The following is a 19547-nucleotide window of genomic DNA, read 5'->3' on the forward strand; positions in this document are numbered from 1 at the left end:
TTTAATTAACTTGGTTTACCTTGGTTACTATGAAAGTTGGCAGGAGAGAGGTGTAGTTTCAAGATTAGGGAGCTTTTCACAAGACTATTTAGTTTTTATTTTATTTTTTAGGTTTCTTTTTTGTACCAGGGATTGAACCCAGGAGCACTTAACTGCTGAGCCACCTCCCCAACCCTTTTTTATTTTTTATTTTGAGATAGGGTCTTGCTAAGTTGCTGAGGCTGGCTTTGAACTTGCAGTCTCCTGCCTCAGCCTCCTGAGCCTGTGGGATTACAGGTGTGCACCACTACGCCCAGCAATATTTTAGTGGTTTTTTTTTTTTTGTTTGTTTGTTTTTTGTTTTTTGGTTTTTTTTGCAGTGCTGGGGATTGAACCTAGGACCTTGTGCTTATGAGGCAAGCACCCTACCAACTGAACTATATCCCAGCCCAATATTTTAGTTTTTTAAAACAAGCTTTGCCCTCCTTTCCTTTTTACATTTTATGTTTTCATCCATTTCCAAGTTTTTACTTTTTTAGATAAGAAGTATTCATCGTAGAAAAGAGAATGTGTATACAAACATTGCTTCTAATCCTTTAATCTACAGATAACATTTCTGCAGCTTTTCTGGGTGTGTTCAATTTAGATATTTTTGTATAATGTGACCACATATTAGGTACCAGTTTGCAACTTTCTTTCCCTGTCCTCTGGCGATCCTGAGGATTGAACCAGGGCCTTGCAAATGTAGGCAAGCTTTCTACCTCTGAACTGCATCCTAGACCTTTTTGTTTTATTTTGAGACAGGACAAGTTCATGTTCCCCTCCTCCAACCCCTGGTAACTTTAAATCTGCCTTCTTTTTCTGTGACTTTATCTATATAGGTATTTTTCATATAAGTAGTATCATACAAGGTTTATCTTTCTGTGTCTGGTTCGTGTCATTTAGTGTATTTTCAAGGGTCATGTTGTAAAATGCAACAGAATTCTTGTTTCTTTTAATGGTGACTACTTCATTATATGTGTATATGTTTTGTTTATCTACTGCATTGTTTCCACCTTTTGGCTGTTGTGAATAATGCTGCAGTGGACATTGGTATGCAAGTATGTTTGAGTCCCCATTATTCAGTTCTTTTGGTTGTATTCCTTGGAGTGGAATTGTTGGGTCCTACAGTAAAACTGTGTTTAACTGTTTGAGGAACTACCAGATTTGCACAGCAGCAACAATATCATTTTACATTCCTACCAGCAATGTGTGAGGGTTCCAGTTTTTCCACATCTGTGCCAACACTTGTTATTTTCTACTTTTTAAATTACAATTACACCTAATGAAAAGATTTTTAATTTTAATTAGGTATAAATCTTGGCATGTTGTGATTTTGATTTGCATTTCCTTAATGTTTAGTTGTGTTGAGCATCTTTTCATTTCCTTATTAGCTATTTGTATATCTTCTTTGGAGAAATATCTGTTCAAATCCTTTGCCTGTTTTTAATTGAGTTGTTCTTATTTTTATGTATTTTTGTATTGTTTTTGGTACCAGGGATTAAACCCAGGGGCACTTAACATTGAGCCACATCTCCAGCCCATTTTTTAAATTTTATTTAGAGACAGGATCTCCCTGAGTTGCTTAGTCCCTCGCTAAGTTGCTGAGGCTGGCTTTGAACTCATGGTCCTCCTGTCTCAGCCTCTCAAGCCCCTGAGATTACAGGTATGTGCCAGGCCTATTTTTATGTATTTTGATGGTAGGGAATAAGCCCAGGGTGCTTTGTCACTGAGCTACACTCCCAGTCCCTTTTCATTTTTTGAGACACTGTCTAAGTTGCTTAGGGCGTGGCTGAGTTGCTGGGATTGTAGGCATGTACCACTGGGTCCAGCTGTGTTGTCTTTATTTATTTTTTTATTTTTATTTTTTGGGGTGCTGGGGATCGAACCCAGGGCCTTGTACTTACAAGGCAAGCACTGTACCGACTGAGCTATCCCCCTAGCCCCTGTCTTTATTTTTGAGCTGAAAAAGTTCTTTATGTATTCCTATGAGATACATGATTTGAGACTATTTTATCCCATTTTGTGGATTGACCTCTCATTTCTTGGTAGTGTCCTATATGCACAAAATTTTAATCTTCATTGTAGGATGGCTGGACGCTGAGGATCAAACTAGAGACTTGTACACACTAAAATGCACTCTACCACTGAGCTGTACTTCTTAGCCCACTAAAATCTTTAAATTTTGATGAAGTCCAGTTTTTCCATTGTTTTTGTGTGCTTTTAGTGTAATATCTAAAAAATTCATTGTCAAATCCAAGGTCGTGAAATTTACCTGTATCATCTTCTAAGGTTTTGGGGTTTTAAAGTTTAGGTTGTCCATTTTGAGTTAATTTTTTGTATGGCATAAGGTAAGAGTCTAGTCTCATTTTTTATGTAGAAGTGCCGTTGTTCCACCATCATTTGTTGAATATAGCATTGTTTTTAATGCTGTACAGTGTTTCAGTATGAAGGTATGAGGTAATTTTTATTGTTAGAGTTTCTTAAAGATAGGGCCTCTATTAAAAAGTGTATGCATTTCAAAGGTTTTGACACTTTGCTGAATTATTGTACTCTTTGTACTGATTTGTACATTAGCAGCAGCATGTGTGTGTTTTACCATATCATATCAATACTAGGTAGTACATGTATAAATTTGAAGATTTTCTGATTTGTTTGGTAAGAATTTTTGTCTATTTAAGGAATTGGACTTTTAAAATTTATTTGCCCAGCATTATATCTTCTGTGAATCACTTAGTCACATCTCTGCCTAATCTTCTATGGTATCCTTTACTGATAGGGATATTTTAGGGGTGTCAGTATAGCATAATAGAAATGCTGAGTCACACTGACTGGATTATAATCTTTATTTTCAAGTACACCTCAGTTTTCTTATTTATTGAGGAGATAATACAGCATATCTTACTGGGTTTCGTAGGTATTTAATAAGAATACTTATGCCCAGCGCTTAAGTATTTGGTGGCGGGGCAAGGGGGTTGTTACTGGGGATTGAACCTAGAGGTGTTTTACCACGGAGCGACAGCCCCAGCCATTTTTATTTTTTATTTTTGAGACAGGGTCTCACTAAGTTGCTTAGAGTCTTGTTAAGTTCTGAGACTGTCCTTGAACTCCCAATCCTTCTGCCCTAGTCTCCCCAGCCTCTGGAATTACAGGCACACACCACCTCACTCAGCTTGCACTAGGTACTTTTGTGTTGTTAACATTTAGTAAATATTGATTACTACCATTCCTGTTAATTTATTCTAGTAATGTGGAACGTTTTGGAAAATGATTAAAGAGCAAGTAACCCATAATTGTATTATCCAGAACATTTTAACATTTTGCTATATTTACTTGCATATTTTTCCTTTCTAATATTTACATGTAATTTTAAAGAATGGTGTCATTCTATAAAGTTACATTTTTCACTTAAAGTTTTTATTTTATTTTTTGTTGATTATGGAAATTTTCTTACACTAGCGAGACTAGTACAATGAACCTGTTTGTGCCCATCACCCAGCTTCAGCCAACATCCATGACCAGTCTTGTTTTATTTATACCACACTTGGGAAATTCTGTCCTTTCACTTTGAAATAAATCTCAGACAGCATGCTTTATTATTACACCTACAAGTAATAAGAGCAATTTTTTAGTATAATCAAATAGCACTAGCATAATTGTTAATATGATAATCAGACATTGTCTTGAGATAGAGAATCTTTTAACTGAAGTTTTTCTTTGCGTCTTCCTAGTTACTTATATCAAATTGCACATCTTGGAGATGATGATGAAGAACCTGAGTTTTCATCTGCTATGCCTCTGGAAGAAGGGGACACATTCTTCTTTCAGCCAAGACCACTCAAAAACCTTGTATTGGTGGATGAATTGGACAGCCTCTCACCCATTCTGTTTTGCCAGGTGAGGGCTTTTCCAATCATCTCCATGATGAACAATGTAAGCCAGCTGATTTGAGTCTCAAGTGTAATAAGTTTGAAGTTTTCCTTAAGTTAAATTAAGGTTAATTTAAGAATTATATATCTATTGAATCAGTATATAAAGGCAAAATAATCAAATAGGTTTGGGAACTGGAAACTATTAATAAATCTCTGGGAGATTTTTATTTATTTAATTTTTTTTTGTGGGGGGGTACTTGGGATTCAACTCAGGGGCACTTAACCACTGAGTCACATACCCAGCCTTTGGTCTTTTATTTAGAGACAGGGTCTCGCTGAGTTGCTTAGGGCCTCACTAAATTGCTGAGGCTGGCTTTGAACTCCTGATTCTCCTGCCTCAGCCTCTGGAGTTGCTGGGATTACATGTGTGTACCACTGTGCCTGGCTGCTTTTTTTCTTTTTTAATAACTCATGTTCAGTGTAAATATTCAAACCATGTAAAAGGTGGAAAGTTAAAGTCCGACCCTCCAAGTCTTCTCAGCCTTGAACTCCATGGAGCTCGTTACTGTTAGCAACTTCTTGTGGTTGCTCCTAAGCATTTTCTTTGCATCTGCAATTTTATGTATGTGTGTGATTACATCTTTTTTGTTTTTAAAGTAAATGGACTTTATTTTTATATAGTTCCGCTTTAACAAAACTTCAGATAGCCAGGTAAGAAAGACCCTGTCTCTAAATAAAATACAAAATAGGACTGGGGATGTGGCTCAGTGGTCAAGTGTCCCTGAGTTTAATCCCTGGTATTCCACCAACAACTTTGGAGACACTGGAATCACTCAGCAACAAGAATCTTTTTGCTGGGGGAGGTGGTGGTCAGGGATTGAACCCAGTGGCACTTAACCACTGAGCCACATCCCCAGCCTATTTTATTTTTTTGAGACAGGATTTTGCTTAGTTGCTCAAGGCCTTGCTAAGTTGTAAAGGTTATCCTTGAACTTGGCAACCTTCCTGCCTTAGGCTCCCAAGCCTCTGTGATTACAGGTGTGTTCCACTGCATCCAGCAATGGGAATTTTTAATCACATCTTTAAGGAGAAAAGTGAAGTGACCCAGGATGGAGATTGTGGCTCCCACTACTGGACCTCAGTCTTAGCAACTAGACTGTTGTGCCCTAGATTGCTGGGGTCTATGTGACAGGAACCACCCTATCCCCCTATCCTCAGCCGTTTTTTTTTTTTTTTTTTTTTTTTTTTTTAATTCTTCAATTTTGAGGCAGAGTCTTACAAAGCTGCTTAGGGCCTCAAAAAGTTGCTGAGGTTGGCCTTGAACTTGCGATCCTTCTGACTCCCACCTCCTGAGCCCCTGGGATTACAGGCATGCACCACCACACCCAGCCCTCTGTTGGAGTTTTAAGTTGTGAAAAGTAATATATGTGCCTTTTTTTAAAAAGGCTTTATAAATAACAAGATGATGCATTTTAAATAGGTAAGCTACGTCCTGGGGGTATAGCTCAGTAGTAGAGCCCTTGCCTAGCATGTGCAAGTCCCTGGGTTTGATTCCCAGTACAGCAAAAAGAAAAATGTACATACTGGTGAGTTATTTATTTTTTCAGGGAAGAGAATAAAGGTTGTATATACACTCTGAACCCATATGATCATCTATTACAATAAACTCTGCTGTACAGAGTTCAGGAACTTTCATTCGAACTGTCCAGTTTGGCAAAACTATAATATAGATGATTCATCTGTTTTTACTTTTTTTTTTTTTTTTTTTTTTTTTTTTTTTTATGGTGCTGGGGATTGAACCCAGGGCCTTGTGCATGCAAGGCAAGCACTCTTCCAGCTGAGCTATATCCTCAGCTGTTTTTACATATTGATCAAGAAACAGTTGTACTGGAAAGGAGCCAGATGTTTGGGATACCAATATGAGAACACGTCTTTCCTATTTGTTGGCTGAACAGCAGGTATTGGGTACAGAATTATCTAATAGCTAGTCAGCCACATCAGAGAAATACCTGTAGGTACTTGGGCTGATTATATCAGTTTGACAGCTGGTCCAATAAATACAATTTTGTAGTTGTGATGGGGATAACATTTGTGGGTATTAACATAATATTAAAAGTGTAGCTTTCATTGGTGGCAATGTTGCATCTAATTGATTACATTGTAGTTTTATTACCCGTAGTTTTAATTAGAAGGAAATCATTTCAGAATGGAGGTTATACTGCATTTCACTAAATGCCAAGTCCCCTTTTTAACTTGGAAATTGATTTAACCCTTTTTTATTTTTGGAAAAATTTGCTGCTTCAAAATGGTTTACTTTTTAGAACATGGGGTCTTTTTCTCTTTTTATATTCCAGGGTCAGTAGCCAATACATAAACATAGTTTGTCCCCCTGAGAATGAGAGTTTGAGAACTTAGCATAAGTAGACATTTTTTCCCTTGTTCTTTGTGCAGATAGCTGATCTTGCCAATGAGGATACGCCTCAGTTGTATGTGGCCTGTGGTAGGGGACCTCGATCATCTCTGAGAGTCTTAAGGCATGGACTTGAGGTAAGACGGTAATTTCTAGATTCTCAGCAGGGTTTGAAGGAAAGCATGGACAAAACAATTATGGGTTTGCTTTGATGAGATCATAAATATATTTAATGTTTCTTTGAAAAAAAAATTATGTTCTTTCCTATTTCCCTAAAGTTTAGAGTCTACGTTACCTATTCCTTAGGCTTGGTAATAGAGGCTAGAAAACCTGCATGGAACTCTTGCTCTATTTTCTTTTTTTTTTTTTTTTTTTTTTTTTTTATTAAAAAATTTTTTTTTCTTTTTTTCTTTGCTTTTATGGGGTGTTGAACCCAGGGGAGCTTTACCACTGAGACAGATAACCAGCCCTTTTTAAAAATTTTTTTATTTTGAGACAGGGTCTTGCTAAATTGCTTAGGGTCTTGCTAAGTTGCTTAGGGTCTTGCTAAGTTGCTGAGTCTGGCTTTGCACTTTCAGGCCTCCCAAGCTGCTGGGTTTATAGGCATGCACCATCATGCCTGACATTTATTCAAAGTTTTAACTTTGATTTTGATTTTTTTTTTGAGTGCTGGTATTGAACACTCAGTACTACAGCTTAGCCCCTGGAATCCTATTAAATTTATTCCTTGTTATTGTATGCTCTTAAGTTATTGTTTTTAATGTTTCTGCAGTATTTCACCGAAGTGGATAGAATAGAATTTTTAAAAATAAATTATTTATTGATGGATCTTTAGGTGATGTGGACACAGAATTACCTTCTCAAATCCCATGTCTTCTTATCATTGTTCTAATATTCATTCTTATAGCAAGAGACCTGGATTTGATCTTGTTTGAAGAAAACTTTCTTATGACAGTTTGATTTGAGATCATGTGAACTATAGCTCTGAAGAGTCCTCCTGCCTTTTATACATTTTTATTAAAACACAACTAAGATAACTTTGGTTTTAATTCTGGCTCTTCTACTTAATAGCTGTAATTAAGCTTTTGTTTCTTATATGAAATGTGATTAATTATGGTGCTTGCTTTAAAGGATTGTTGTGTGAATTAAATTAAATGATGCATGCAAAGCACTTAGTTTAAGGTAACAACATATAGTAAATGTTAGCTATTAGTATTGCTATTTCAGGGATTTTTTTTGGGGGGGGTAGTGGGGAATTGAATTCAGGGCCTCATACATGGTAGATGCTAGGCAAGCTCTCTACCTAGTATCTAGCATGGTATCTAGCCCCTACCCCACTTTTTTTTTTGGTGATGCTGGGGATTAAACCCAGGGCCTTATGCATTCAAGGCAAGCACTCTGCCAACTGAGCTACATCCCCAGCCCTACCCCACTTTTTTTGTTACTTTATTTTGTGATATTTTTTGCCCAAGCTGTTCTTGAACTTGAGTTCCTCCTGTCCCAGCTTCCTGAATAGTTGGGACTATAGGCATGTCCTACCATGCCTGATTGAATTTGAAATTCTTTTGATTGCCAAAGTGTTCATCAGTCCACCAAATTTTCAATGACTTGGACCCAATTTAGAGTCATAGCTCTTACTGTTTATTGAATCTTAGCATCCAATGAAAACTAGCACTATCCACAAAAAAGGCACATGCATTAACAAGAAGTTTAGTGTATTGTTTAAGAAATAAAGTACTCAGTTAATCATTTTTTTATTCCTTGCCTCCCCACACTTTGACTTTATATATAAATCTTTGTTATACGTAAAAGTATTTTTAAATTGTTGAATATTGCTTTGTTCCTATCTTTGTTATGCTTTGTTCTCTGAATAGATTAGGGACTCATTTGAGCAAGGTGACCTACCAGTTTTACATTTGGTATTCATTATAGCATGCTTAACACTTTTTTTTTTTAAATTGGTTCTTTTTAGCTATACATGACAGTAGAATCCAATTTGATGTAATTTTAAAAGCATAGAATATATCTTGTTCATATTTAGTCCCCAGTACCCTTCCCTCCCTGACCCTCTGATCCCTTCTTTCTATTGATCTTTCTGCCATTTACCCACAGTTTTTTATTTTTTAATTAATATCTTGTGGTCATACATGATGGTGAGATTCACTGTGGTATATTCATATGTGTACATAGGAAAGTTATGTGAGATTCAATCCAGTGTTACTCCTTTTCCCATTTCCCCCTTCCTTCCCTTTATTCTCCTTTGTCTACTCCACTGAAATTCTATCCCCGCATCTTTGATACTTATTTTTATTGATGATGAAGTTCTGAAATCTTCCTATTGTTAAACTATCTACTTTGTTGGCTCTAGATCATTTAAAAACAATAAACTTACTTTAGAATGGTTTTATTTTTACAGACAAATTGCAAAGATAGTTCAGAGTTCATGTATAACATACAGCCAGTTTCCCCTCTAGATCATTTTGAGTTTATCTTGGATTTTTCGTATATGCTCACGTTTGACAATACATAGGACATTTGAGAACTCTGTTCTTAAGAATTATAAAAGTCTAGGAGGAAAGACAAAACAGTACTGCCCTTAGAGATGGTGATTGATTTCTACGAGGGAGATATGATTGCCAGCTAAGAGGGTAAGGGAATAATTTCTGTAAAGAAGTGGTATCTGAATGGGTTCTTGAAGAGATGGTATTTGGCCTTATGGGAGCTAGGGAAAGAAATGTACTAAATTAGGTGGCCTCTTTTATTCCCAATGGTTGTTGCCTCTTCTGAGGAGAATATAGGCGTGCCATACCAAAGGAAGCATATTGTTTTGACTGTAAAAATTGTCTTCTCTGCGACATTTCATGACTTTTTGCTAGAAGTCTGTTTTGGGGACTGCTAGTGTTTTTTTTTTTTTTTTTTTGTACCAGGGATTGAACCCAGGGGTGCTTAACCACTGAACCACATCCCCAGCCCTTTTTTATATTTTTTTAGAAACAGGGTGTCACTGAGTTGCTTAGGGCCTTGGTAAGTTGATGAGGCTGGATTTGAACTCTTGATCCTCCTACTTCAGTCTCCCAAGTCCCTGGGATATAGTTGTGCGCCACTGCGCCCAGCTGACTGCTAGTATTTCTAACCTTTTTTGGTTCTTAGGTTCTTTTTTTCACTACGATTCCATCCTTTTAATCTAGCATGCAGTGTGAACACTCCCTTTGCCTTTGGGAACTTATTATGTAGCATAGTAAGCAAGTAGCTGAGTTCCATGTTCACTGGATCTGTACTTGCCTCCTTTCCTGTCAGGTGTCGGAAATGGCTGTTTCTGAGCTACCTGGTAACCCCAATGCTGTCTGGACAGTACGTCGGCACATTGAAGGTAAGCATCCCTTTCTCAGTAGTCAAAATTAGGGCCTGGGAGGCACTGACTTAGAAGACTTAAGAGACTGCATTTATAATATTTCTATATAATCTCATCTAGCACCATACACCAGAAACTTCTGATCCTACACCATATTTTTGAGGCTCTTCCAATCAGGATGCCTTCATCTACTGCTGCTTTTTGTGCAAGTTGGTAAGGGGACATAGGGCAGTTTGTTGGTTTTAGTTATGTAAACATTTCAGTATCATAGAGCTGTCATGAGTTTTTTTGGTTTTGGTTTTTAATAAAGTCATTGGTTCCATCTCTGTAAGAGGTATGAGTTTAGGAAAAGTTGTTGCTTGTTCATTTTTCTCCAGCTGTGTTCTCATTTTGTGCTGAAACCACAGTGAAATTCAAGGTGGTATTCTAGGAATTGAGAGATTTGTTAAAATTATTGGTTGGTTAGTTTTACTTGTGCTTAAGGAAAGCAGAGATTGGTTGATTGGAATCAGAACATTAGAGTGAGTGGGAAAGGAGTAGGGAAGGAGAGGAAGTCTGAGTTCCTAGGTTTAAATGGTTACCTCATCCTAAAACCTTGAAAGTAATGTGAACACGCATAGAACTGTAATAGCAGGGAAGTTTCATCACAGTTGAATTTCAGCCTCATAAAAATAGAACTCAGTTCTTTTTGCCTTTGGTTCACTTTGGAGCTCTGGGTCATTTCTGTTCTGAGACCTCATTTTCCTCTTTTCCCTTAGGAATGTGGGGCTGGTGAGTAAGATCACCCTGGCCAGTTGACAAAGCTTTTTCTAGAAAACAGCTGTAATTCTGCTTCAAGTTAGATGTTCTACTTGTATGGAACAAGTTTAAGAGAGCTGGGAAATGTGTAGGAGGTAAACCTCTTTCTATTAGAATACTACACATTTTTATAGATTTTGTTTTCATTATAACTGTTGGAATCAAGCTAAGTTGAAAGGGGAAATAAAAGATGGGAATTTTAGGCCCTTTTTAACTGGGAAAATAATTACTAAATTATTGGTTTAAAAAGATATCTGTGTTTTATATAATGTTTACATAGAAAAACTGTTCATTATTGATGTCCTTTAATTTGATGGCTTGATGATATCATAGCTCTTTAAAATTGTGTAGACTGAATTAGAAAGATTCAGTGTGCCCCCCCTCATATTTTCTTTAAACTTTTTGGATGAATTTTTATTTTAAGCCAGATTTAGGTTTATAGAAAAGTTACTTATCATTTTATGAAGAAGGCAGAAAGTCCTAAGGATTGACTCTCAAGATGACAGATAATTGGGGCAGAAATGGGTTGTGAATCCTAGACCAATTCCCATTTTGTCCGACACTATGGTGGGAGTCTGTGGATATTGCTGGTGTCTTTCAGGGTAATTTCGGTACGTTTATCCTACAGTTATTTAAGTACCTACTATATGTTCAGAGTAATTAACATGGAATTCCTGCCTCAAAGGACTTACTGTCTACAGATGACCACAGAGGCTGCGAATTATCTCAGTGGTAGAGTACTTGTCTAGCATCTGCAAGCCCCTAGGTTCAATATCCAGCACTGCAAAAAATAAAATGTAAAAGTAAACAAAACCATTGTATTCTTTGATTTATGACAGGTACAAGTGTGTTGCCAGGAGAGGTAGAGGAGACGGAATGGGCAAGTGTTTTGAGGATTATGAACAGTTCTGTGAAGAGAATACATTTGCTAAGTTAGTGATAGGTGGTATATTGTATGATGGACCTTGTAGTTGAAGAATTCTCTATTAAATCTCAAAGCCCTGGAAAAGACTATATGCTGCTAAATTTTGCTCTTAGGTACTATAATTTGGACACTTCAACCCACAGAAATAGGTCAGGTTCTCTTTGTTCATTTTCTTTCCAGATACCCCAACTTACTATTGAGCTTTCCTCTGTCCACACATGCTGCAGTCTTCAGGCAAATACTAACCTTGGCTGGTACTTGGTGATGCATACTACCAATACCAAGCCTTTTTTTCTCTTCCACAGGTGGCTGGTGAAGGTGCTGATCACCACAGGTGTGTACCTACTGCTAGGGTCTACTCTGGGGCCTTACAGTTTAACTAGGGAGAGGGACGTGCACAAAATACTGAGGCTACCCTGATGATGTCTCTCAGCCTTGCAGTTAGGTGTTGATGGGCATTATAATGATGTATACCCATCTGCTGGTATGTCAGTTGGTTTGAGGCAGGAATCAGTTTCTCCCCTTTCTCCAACAGGTTTTGGAATACTTAACTAATTTTTCATTTGCTAAGCTGATAAGGCTGTAGCTGGCAAATTGTAGCTTCATACTCTGCCTTGGAATTGACCATTTCTAGTACACAGGACCTGGAGAATATGTTCAGGACTGTGCTAAGGCAAGATAAGCACCAGGTACATTGAATATAGGGAGAACGAAATCATCTGGATGACTCTTACCTTATCCTGGGGAGTGAGTTGCTTGTCAAGCCTTAGATCCTTAAGGCAAGAAAGTAGAATAAAGCATTTCCTTGTCTGGGATGCTTCAGCAGTACAAAAACAGATAAAAGTCCTACTGAACTGTGAGACCTAGGTATGTGTTCTCATATCCTAGGACATTCTTCACTGAGATATGAGATAGTGTTCTTCATGAAACTTGAAATCCCTAGAAAAAAACAATTTGGATATTTGTAGTTCCTAGTCATTTAACTGAATTGAAAGCTTGGTTTTGTTCTGAATGCCACCTTATAATCTATAATCTCCCTACGACATAAAAGAGTAACTACTCTGCTGCAGGTCTTCCAGAGCTGGAGATTGGAAAGGGTAGAAGTGACAGTGTACTTGGTATTCACAGGATAATACATGTTGTGAGGAAATTTGTAATGAAAAACATCTTTTAGACATCCAGTCATTGCTCTTGTCCTGAATTGTCAAGCCAAAGTATGACCCTATTTAAGTTGACTGACCATCTCTTATATCTGAGCAGTCTGGTACCTTGGTCAGAGGTGAAGGTACGAACCCAGTCATCCTTCCTCCTCCTTTTCCTCCATTCTCTTGCACGTGAATCAAAAGTTGTTTGGTCTAGCTTCTGGAATCCTGTTTTACCCCCTTTGTTCAAGCAAAAGACTGCAAATTATGGCCTGTTAGAGCCCTTTGTTGGTGGCTTTAATTTTCTCTGGCATAACTTTTAAGGTATTATGTTTTAGTAATGGGTACATGGGAAGTTATGCAATAGTCATATGAAATTGAGCAATTTCTGTTATTACATGCCAGAAATTTCCAGTCAAAACTGAGAGCTGGATTAAAGTTTGCAAGTTTAGAGTCATGTGGAGTTTGGTTTGGTTTTGCTGTAAACTATTAAGATCTCTACTTCAGGGATATTTATATATATCCTTACTCATTTTATGATCATGAACAGTGCTTAGTCTTATAAAGCCATTTTGTATGATGTTCCCAAAGGGCTGGGGCTGTAGCTAAGAGGCAGAATGTTTGCCTAGCATGTGTGAGGCACTGGGTTTGATCCTTAGCACCACATAAAAATGAAACAAAGTCATGCTGTCTATGTACAACTACATAAAAAACAATTTAAAAGATGTTCCCAAAGCTTTTGCTCTGTGTTGATAATTATATCAAAATAACCAAAAACCAGGTATCAACTGGGTGCAGTGACACACCTATAATCCCAGCTACTCAGGAGACTGAGGCAAGAGGATTCCAAGTTTGAAGTCAACTTGGGCAACTTACTGAGACCCTGACTCAAAATATTAAATAGAGGGTGATATTGTGGCTTAGTGGTAGAGCACTTGCCTAGCGTGTATGAGACCCTGGGTTCAATCCCCAGTATGGCAAAAGAAACAAAAAACCAAGTATCTTTGCCAGTATTGTGATTTGGAAATTGAACCTGTACCCTATAGATCCCTGGTTTAGCTAATAGAACCATATGCATTGGGGAAGGTTTTTGATCCCTGATTTTTAGCCATAAAGTATTAGCTGAAACAAAAGTTTTGCCAAACAGTACTTGCCCTTATAATGCGAAGAAGTCTCATAAATTATTTGTTATAAAGTGCTGATTGCCAGCCACCATATGTCCTCCTTATAGGTCAGAACACTACTACGGGCTCTACAAATGATGTATCTTCACCTGACCCCTCCTAAAAAGAACACTGATTTTACTGAACTAATCTAGTAACTTTAGTTCATCTGAAACTTGGAGCTGTCAAAACTAAAAATGTGTGATTGATGTCATGGGATTGACCAGCCCAATGGTATCGAGCTCTGACAACGCTCAGGCAAAGCAGGTCCCATAGCTGCCATTGCTAGGAGTGAGATAGCCACTCCAATTTAGTGCCTTGTCTTGTTCTGTCCTCTGTTTGCCTGATTGCTAATCTCAACTCTTCTTTAAAAAAGAAACGTGCTTTTATTCAACATTTATGAAGTTTTATGCCAAATATTGTTGGATGTGGGGGACATAGAAGCTGTTTAATGTTGTAATATGGCAAGTAGATCCCTTTAACTATGGGATCTGCAGAGGAAACTTTTGGGATTGCCTGTATACTTTAGGTCTCTGACCTCCTTGAGAAACTCATTAGTGTTTGTTTATCCAACTACATTTCATTTTGAAAAACAAATCCTAATAGGATTGCACATGATCACTGGGTTGTATTTTTAAATGATGAAAAAACGGAGGGGTCAAGGAATGACAATATAAACATTCCCCATCTCCCATTTCCTGGTTATTTGGTGTTCTTGCATCATTCCCAGTGGGACTAGGATTCTCAATTTCCAATCCTAGAATAACTTTAATCTCATGGAGACTTAAGTAATCTCTCTTTCATTCATTAGAGCATATATTCCTACATTAGCTTCTTCTGGGGAAAGTTAGGGATCTTTCCTCGTTTTAAGGAATATTTCTTCCTGTGGTTGGCAATTGGCATAAACATGCTCTAGCTCATATAGTAGTGTTAAAAATTTCCTCATGCTTTTGATTCCCTTACATTGTCCTCTCTTATTTCTCTAGAAAATGTCTCAAAGTACTAATTTTCAAAGATGCTGAGGAAAGTATTTGTATTCAATACATTGAGGCATTTATCTGTAGTCTCTATGACCCTCAGTTGTCTTTTGGATCATTCTGTGCTTTGTGTGTGTCTGTGATGACCATACATAAAATTGCCGTGGAAGAATTCTGAAAACTTTGTTTCATCTGACTTTTTAATTCTTAAACTCTTAATTCATAGCTGACCAACTCCTTTCTTTCTTTTTCCAGATGAGTTTGATGCCTACATCATTGTGTCCTTCGTGAATGCCACCCTTGTACTGTCTATTGGAGAGACTGTAGAAGAAGTGACCGACTCTGGGTTCCTGGGTACCACCCCAACCTTGTCCTGCTCTTTGTTAGGAGATGATGCCTTGGTACAGGTGAAGATTCTCAGAGCTTGTTTAGTTGCTTAGCTTATTTTTTCATTTCTTTGCCCTCATCGTGTGCTATATAGGCAGCTGTGTTCAGGTCTCTTTCCACCAAAAAGCCTTAGGGAGGGGGCTTGCTATTTTATCAAAATATACAACTGCACCAAGAATTGGGTTTTTCAGATTTTTACCAACTTAGTTATTCACTTAAAGAACTTTGAAACATAATATTCTTCTTTGTTTGCCATTTCTATGATTGTTATAGAGATCCACTTCTACTGTTCTCATCTCTCTATAAAGTTTTTATTACTTACTTTAAGTCGAATCTAGGAGTAGTCTACCACTATTGCCAGCCCTTCTCCCTGTTTTTTCATTTATTTATTTTTTTCTTTTGATACAGTCACACTAATTTGCTGAGGCTGGCCTTGAATCTTCTTGCCTCAGCCTTCCAAATTGGTGAAGAGTACAGGCATGCCCCACCTTTCCTAGCTATTAAAGGGGTTTTTTGTTGATTTTTTTTTTTTTTTTTTTTTTTAAGTTGTCAATGGACCTTTATTTTTTTTTTTTAATATGTGGTTCTGAGAATCGAACACAGTGCTTCATGCATGCTAGGCAAGCACTACCACTGAGCTACAACCCCAGCCCCTATTAAAGGTTTTAATACTTTGTTAATGAGTTTTGAATTTCTTCAAAATGGAAATTACAAAACATAAACTTTTAAAAGTTGCCCTTGTCTGGGCTTACTAACTTCAGTTGGTACCTCAAATGCAGTGGCTCTATATCTACCAGGGATGACAGTTCTAAGGATCATTCTGTGATGAGTCAAATCACTAAGGTAATTTTTCTTTCCTTTACTGACTGCAGGTGTATCCAGATGGTATTCGGCATATTCGAGCAGACAAGAGAGTCAATGAGTGGAAAACTCCTGGAAAGAAAACAATCGTTAAGTGTGCGGTGAACCAGCGGCAAGTAGTGATTGCCCTGACAGGAGGAGAACTGGTCTATTTTGAGATGGATCCCGTATGTCATTTTATGATTCATGTGGGACTTAGTATAGGGTCCAGAGGTAAAGTGGGGAATTGTCATCCAGGCATCTAGAGTGTACTCACAAAAAAGAGAATGGGGGAATGTAATGGTCCACAAACCAGTTTGGCCCTTTGCAGGGGAGAAAAAGGAGGAAGTTGATGTTTAATTCTTTTGGAGTTGGAAAATTATCTCCTTGGATTAAAACACTTGGTCCCTCTGCATTTTACATCTACTTTTCAAACAAATATTTGACAAAGCTCTATTTTCTGCCATCTGAATCCATTTCATAAATTTTCTTTTGCTCTTCTGTATGGAAGTCTGTTTGGCAATACTCAACTATTTTGTTCTCAGAAAGTCTCTAGTGTGCTTAAGATTTCTTTGTTGTTTTATGTTGGGGATTGAAATTTCTTTGTTTTTAACCATCATATTTGAATTCCTTTTCTCCCAAAGTATTTTCATGAACAGATTAAATAATTTTATGTATTTCTGTTTCCTGAGAACTGTGGTGGCACGTTGAACTTGTTAAAGTTCTGTTCTTTCTTTTGTTACTCAGACAACTAATTTTGCTTGCCATTAGGCTGTTAAATATTGTCTTGGGTTCTTAGGTAGAGAAATGGTTGGTCACTGAATATTTAAGAGGAGTGGGAAGAGCCAGAAAGAAACCTGACACCTGCCTTCCTTCCCTGGACGAGAGTTTTGGTGTGAATTAGAGCATCTAGACCCATGTCTATAGTTTGTGAACACTCTTTGTTTTCCCTTTTATAGTCAGGACAGCTGAATGAGTACACTGAGCGGAAGGAGATGTCAGCAGATGTGGTGTGCATGAGTCTGGCTAATGTGCCCCCTGGAGAGCAGCGTTCTCGTTTCCTGGCTGTGGGACTGGTGGACAATACTGTGAGAATCATCTCCCTGGATCCCTCAGTGAGTGACACCCTTAATTTCAAGGATCTTATGGTTGGAACCTGAACACTCGGGCCCTAAAATCTACATTTGCTGCATCTCTCCTTTTATGGTGTGTGTGTGTGTGTGTGTGTGTGTGTGTGTGTGTGTGTGTGTGTGTGTGTGTGTGTTATGTATTTGTGTATGTGGTGCTGGGGATTGAACCCAGGGCATCGTGCGTGCTAGGCAAGCACTATACCACTGAACTATACTGCCAGTCCTGTACCTGCTGCTTTTGTTGATTATCATAGCAGCATAGTTCAGGAATCTTGTGCTGTGGTTAAGAATGTTGGTCTGAAACTACTGAATGTTTATTTCAGTTAATCCTTAAGTCCCCTTTGTACTTAAAAACCCCAGACTCCAAGACTGTATGGAAAAAATTTTACTTTCGGGCTTTTGGGCCTTAGATAACTTTCAGGAAGGTACCCATTGTTTTTTTTTGCTTTTATATTACCCATTTTGACAAAAAGAGGAAACAGTATTTCCCAGAGCTTATTTTGAGATTTAGTTAAAATTAACAATCCACTACCCTCTCATTCCTGGGGTTTTCTCTACCCACGAGACGGTTCTTCCTTCAATGCTAGCATTAGATTTTTCTGAGTATGTTTTTTCCCAAATTGGTCATTTCCTGTTTCTAATGATTTTCTGTTCTCTGTACCCCCAACCCTAGGACTGTTTGCAACCTCTGAGCATGCAGGCTCTCCCAGCTCAGCCTGAGTCTTTGTGTATTGTGGAAATGGGTGGGACTGAGAAGCAGGACGAGCTGGGTGAGAGGGGCTCTATTGGCTTCCTATACCTGAACATTGGACTGCAGGTAAGAGACCCAGAGGCTGACGTTGTTGTTGCAAGACTTATGAAGGTTTCACAAACTCCTTTGTCCAATATAGGCATTTTTGGGCCCCGGATTTCAGATGCCAACTTAAGAAAAGTAAACAGTGTTGTTCTGGGCTCCACTTTTCTCAGCACTTTGATTAGAATATATCAACTCTGGAAGAATTTTCACAAAGGGGTTTCACATTTGATAAAAATGCCTTGCTTTCACTGTTCTGGGTCAGAACTAGAGGGGTCTTTGAGTCATATGTAGTTCCCACGGTATTTAGCCTTTTGAAACCAATACCTTAGAATTCATAAATGATTCCTTTACATGTTCCTTGTTGTCAAAGCATCTGAGCTCTTCATGTCATATAAAAAGCAGGAACCTAAAGATTGGACAGTGTTGGGGTTCTTGGTTACGTACTTTTTATTTTCCTTAACTATTATTTACATGAACACGTTAATCTAACCAAGGTACTTTTGCTTATTTTTCTCTTTTTTCGTACCAGGGATTGAAGTCAGGGGCACTCAACCACTAAGCCACACCCCCAGCCCTATTTTATATTTTATTTAGAGAGGGTCTCACTGAGTTAGTTAGTGCCTTCCTTTTGCTGAGGCTGGCTTTGAACTCAAGATCCTTCTGACAGCCTCCTGAGCCACTGAAATTTACAGGTGTGTACCACCATGCCCGGCATACTTTTGCTTTTTAAATTTACTTTTTATGCAGAAATTCTCAAGCATAAACAGAAGTTAGACTAGTATAATAAACCTCCCTTCTCTCTTTTTCCTGGAATGTTTAAAAGCAAATCCAAGAGGATAAATCATATTTTCATTTTCAAATACTTGATGAAAGTACCTCTAACAGATGTCTTTTTTTAAAATTATTTTTGATGTTGATAGACCTTTATTTTATTCATTTATTTTTATGTGGTGAGAATTAAAACCAGTACCTCACACATGCTAGGCAAGTGCTCTAACACTGAGCTACAAACCCATCCCCACAGATGTTTTCCTAAAGCACTAATATTCTCACACCCAGCAAAAATTTAGTATTCCTATCTTCTGACACTTTGTCCGTGTTATAGTTTTCATGTCAAAAAGTGGCTGTTTAGTTGAATCTACTCAAGATTTCAGCAAAACTGTTTGCATTGCTTCCTGAATTTTTTTTGCGGGGGTGGGAACTACCATGGATTACTTCATGAGGTGCTTTGCCATTGAGCCACATCCTAGCGCCCCCTCCTTTAATTTTTTATTTTGAGAGGGTCTCAACGGTCTCACTAAATTGCTTAGGGCCTTGCTAAGTTGATGAGACTGGCTTTGAACTTGTCATCCTCCTGCCTCAGCCTCCCAAGTTCCTGGGATTATAGCCACTGTACCTGGCTGTTTCTTGTCTTTTTAGGTCTCATTATAACTGTCCCACCCCCTATTCTTTTTTTTTTTTTTTTTTTTTTTTAAATAATAGATTAGATCATTTTTCTTTTAGAATTTACCAACTTCTAGACTTGGCAGTTATTTCTTAACATTCCTTTGTCCTCTATATTTCCTTAAACTGATGGATGGATCAAAATCGTTCTATTAGAAATATAAGGTGATCCTTATATGTAATCTAAATTTTCCAGTAGCCACATAAAGGAGCAGGTGAAATTAGTTTTAATGTTTTATTTAATCCTGTATATCTTTTTTTTTTTTTCCCTTGGTGCTAGGGATTGAACCCAAA

General features: G+C 37.8%; 1 protein-coding gene across 2 annotated transcripts in view; it reads left to right on the forward strand.

The window, feature by feature from the left end:
* SF3B3 (splicing factor 3b subunit 3) overlaps nt 1–19547 on the forward strand; it is a 47375-nt gene that overhangs the window by 12448 nt on the left and 15380 nt on the right. For both annotated transcript variants that reach the window (XM_079117086.1, XM_079117085.1), the window contains exons 9-15: nt 3750–3915; nt 6342–6437; nt 9598–9670; nt 14913–15064; nt 15917–16072; nt 16844–16999; nt 17688–17831. In XM_079117086.1, the coding sequence (XP_078973212.1) occupies nt 3750–3915; nt 6342–6437; nt 9598–9670; nt 14913–15064; nt 15917–16072; nt 16844–16999; nt 17688–17831 (943 nt within the window). The remainder of the gene's footprint in view (nt 1–3749; nt 3916–6341; nt 6438–9597; nt 9671–14912; nt 15065–15916; nt 16073–16843; nt 17000–17687; nt 17832–19547) is intronic.

This window comes from Sciurus vulgaris (assembly GCF_902686455.1).
Source record: "Sciurus vulgaris genome assembly, chromosome: 17".
Lineage (NCBI taxonomy): Eukaryota > Metazoa > Chordata > Mammalia > Rodentia > Sciuridae > Sciurus > Sciurus vulgaris.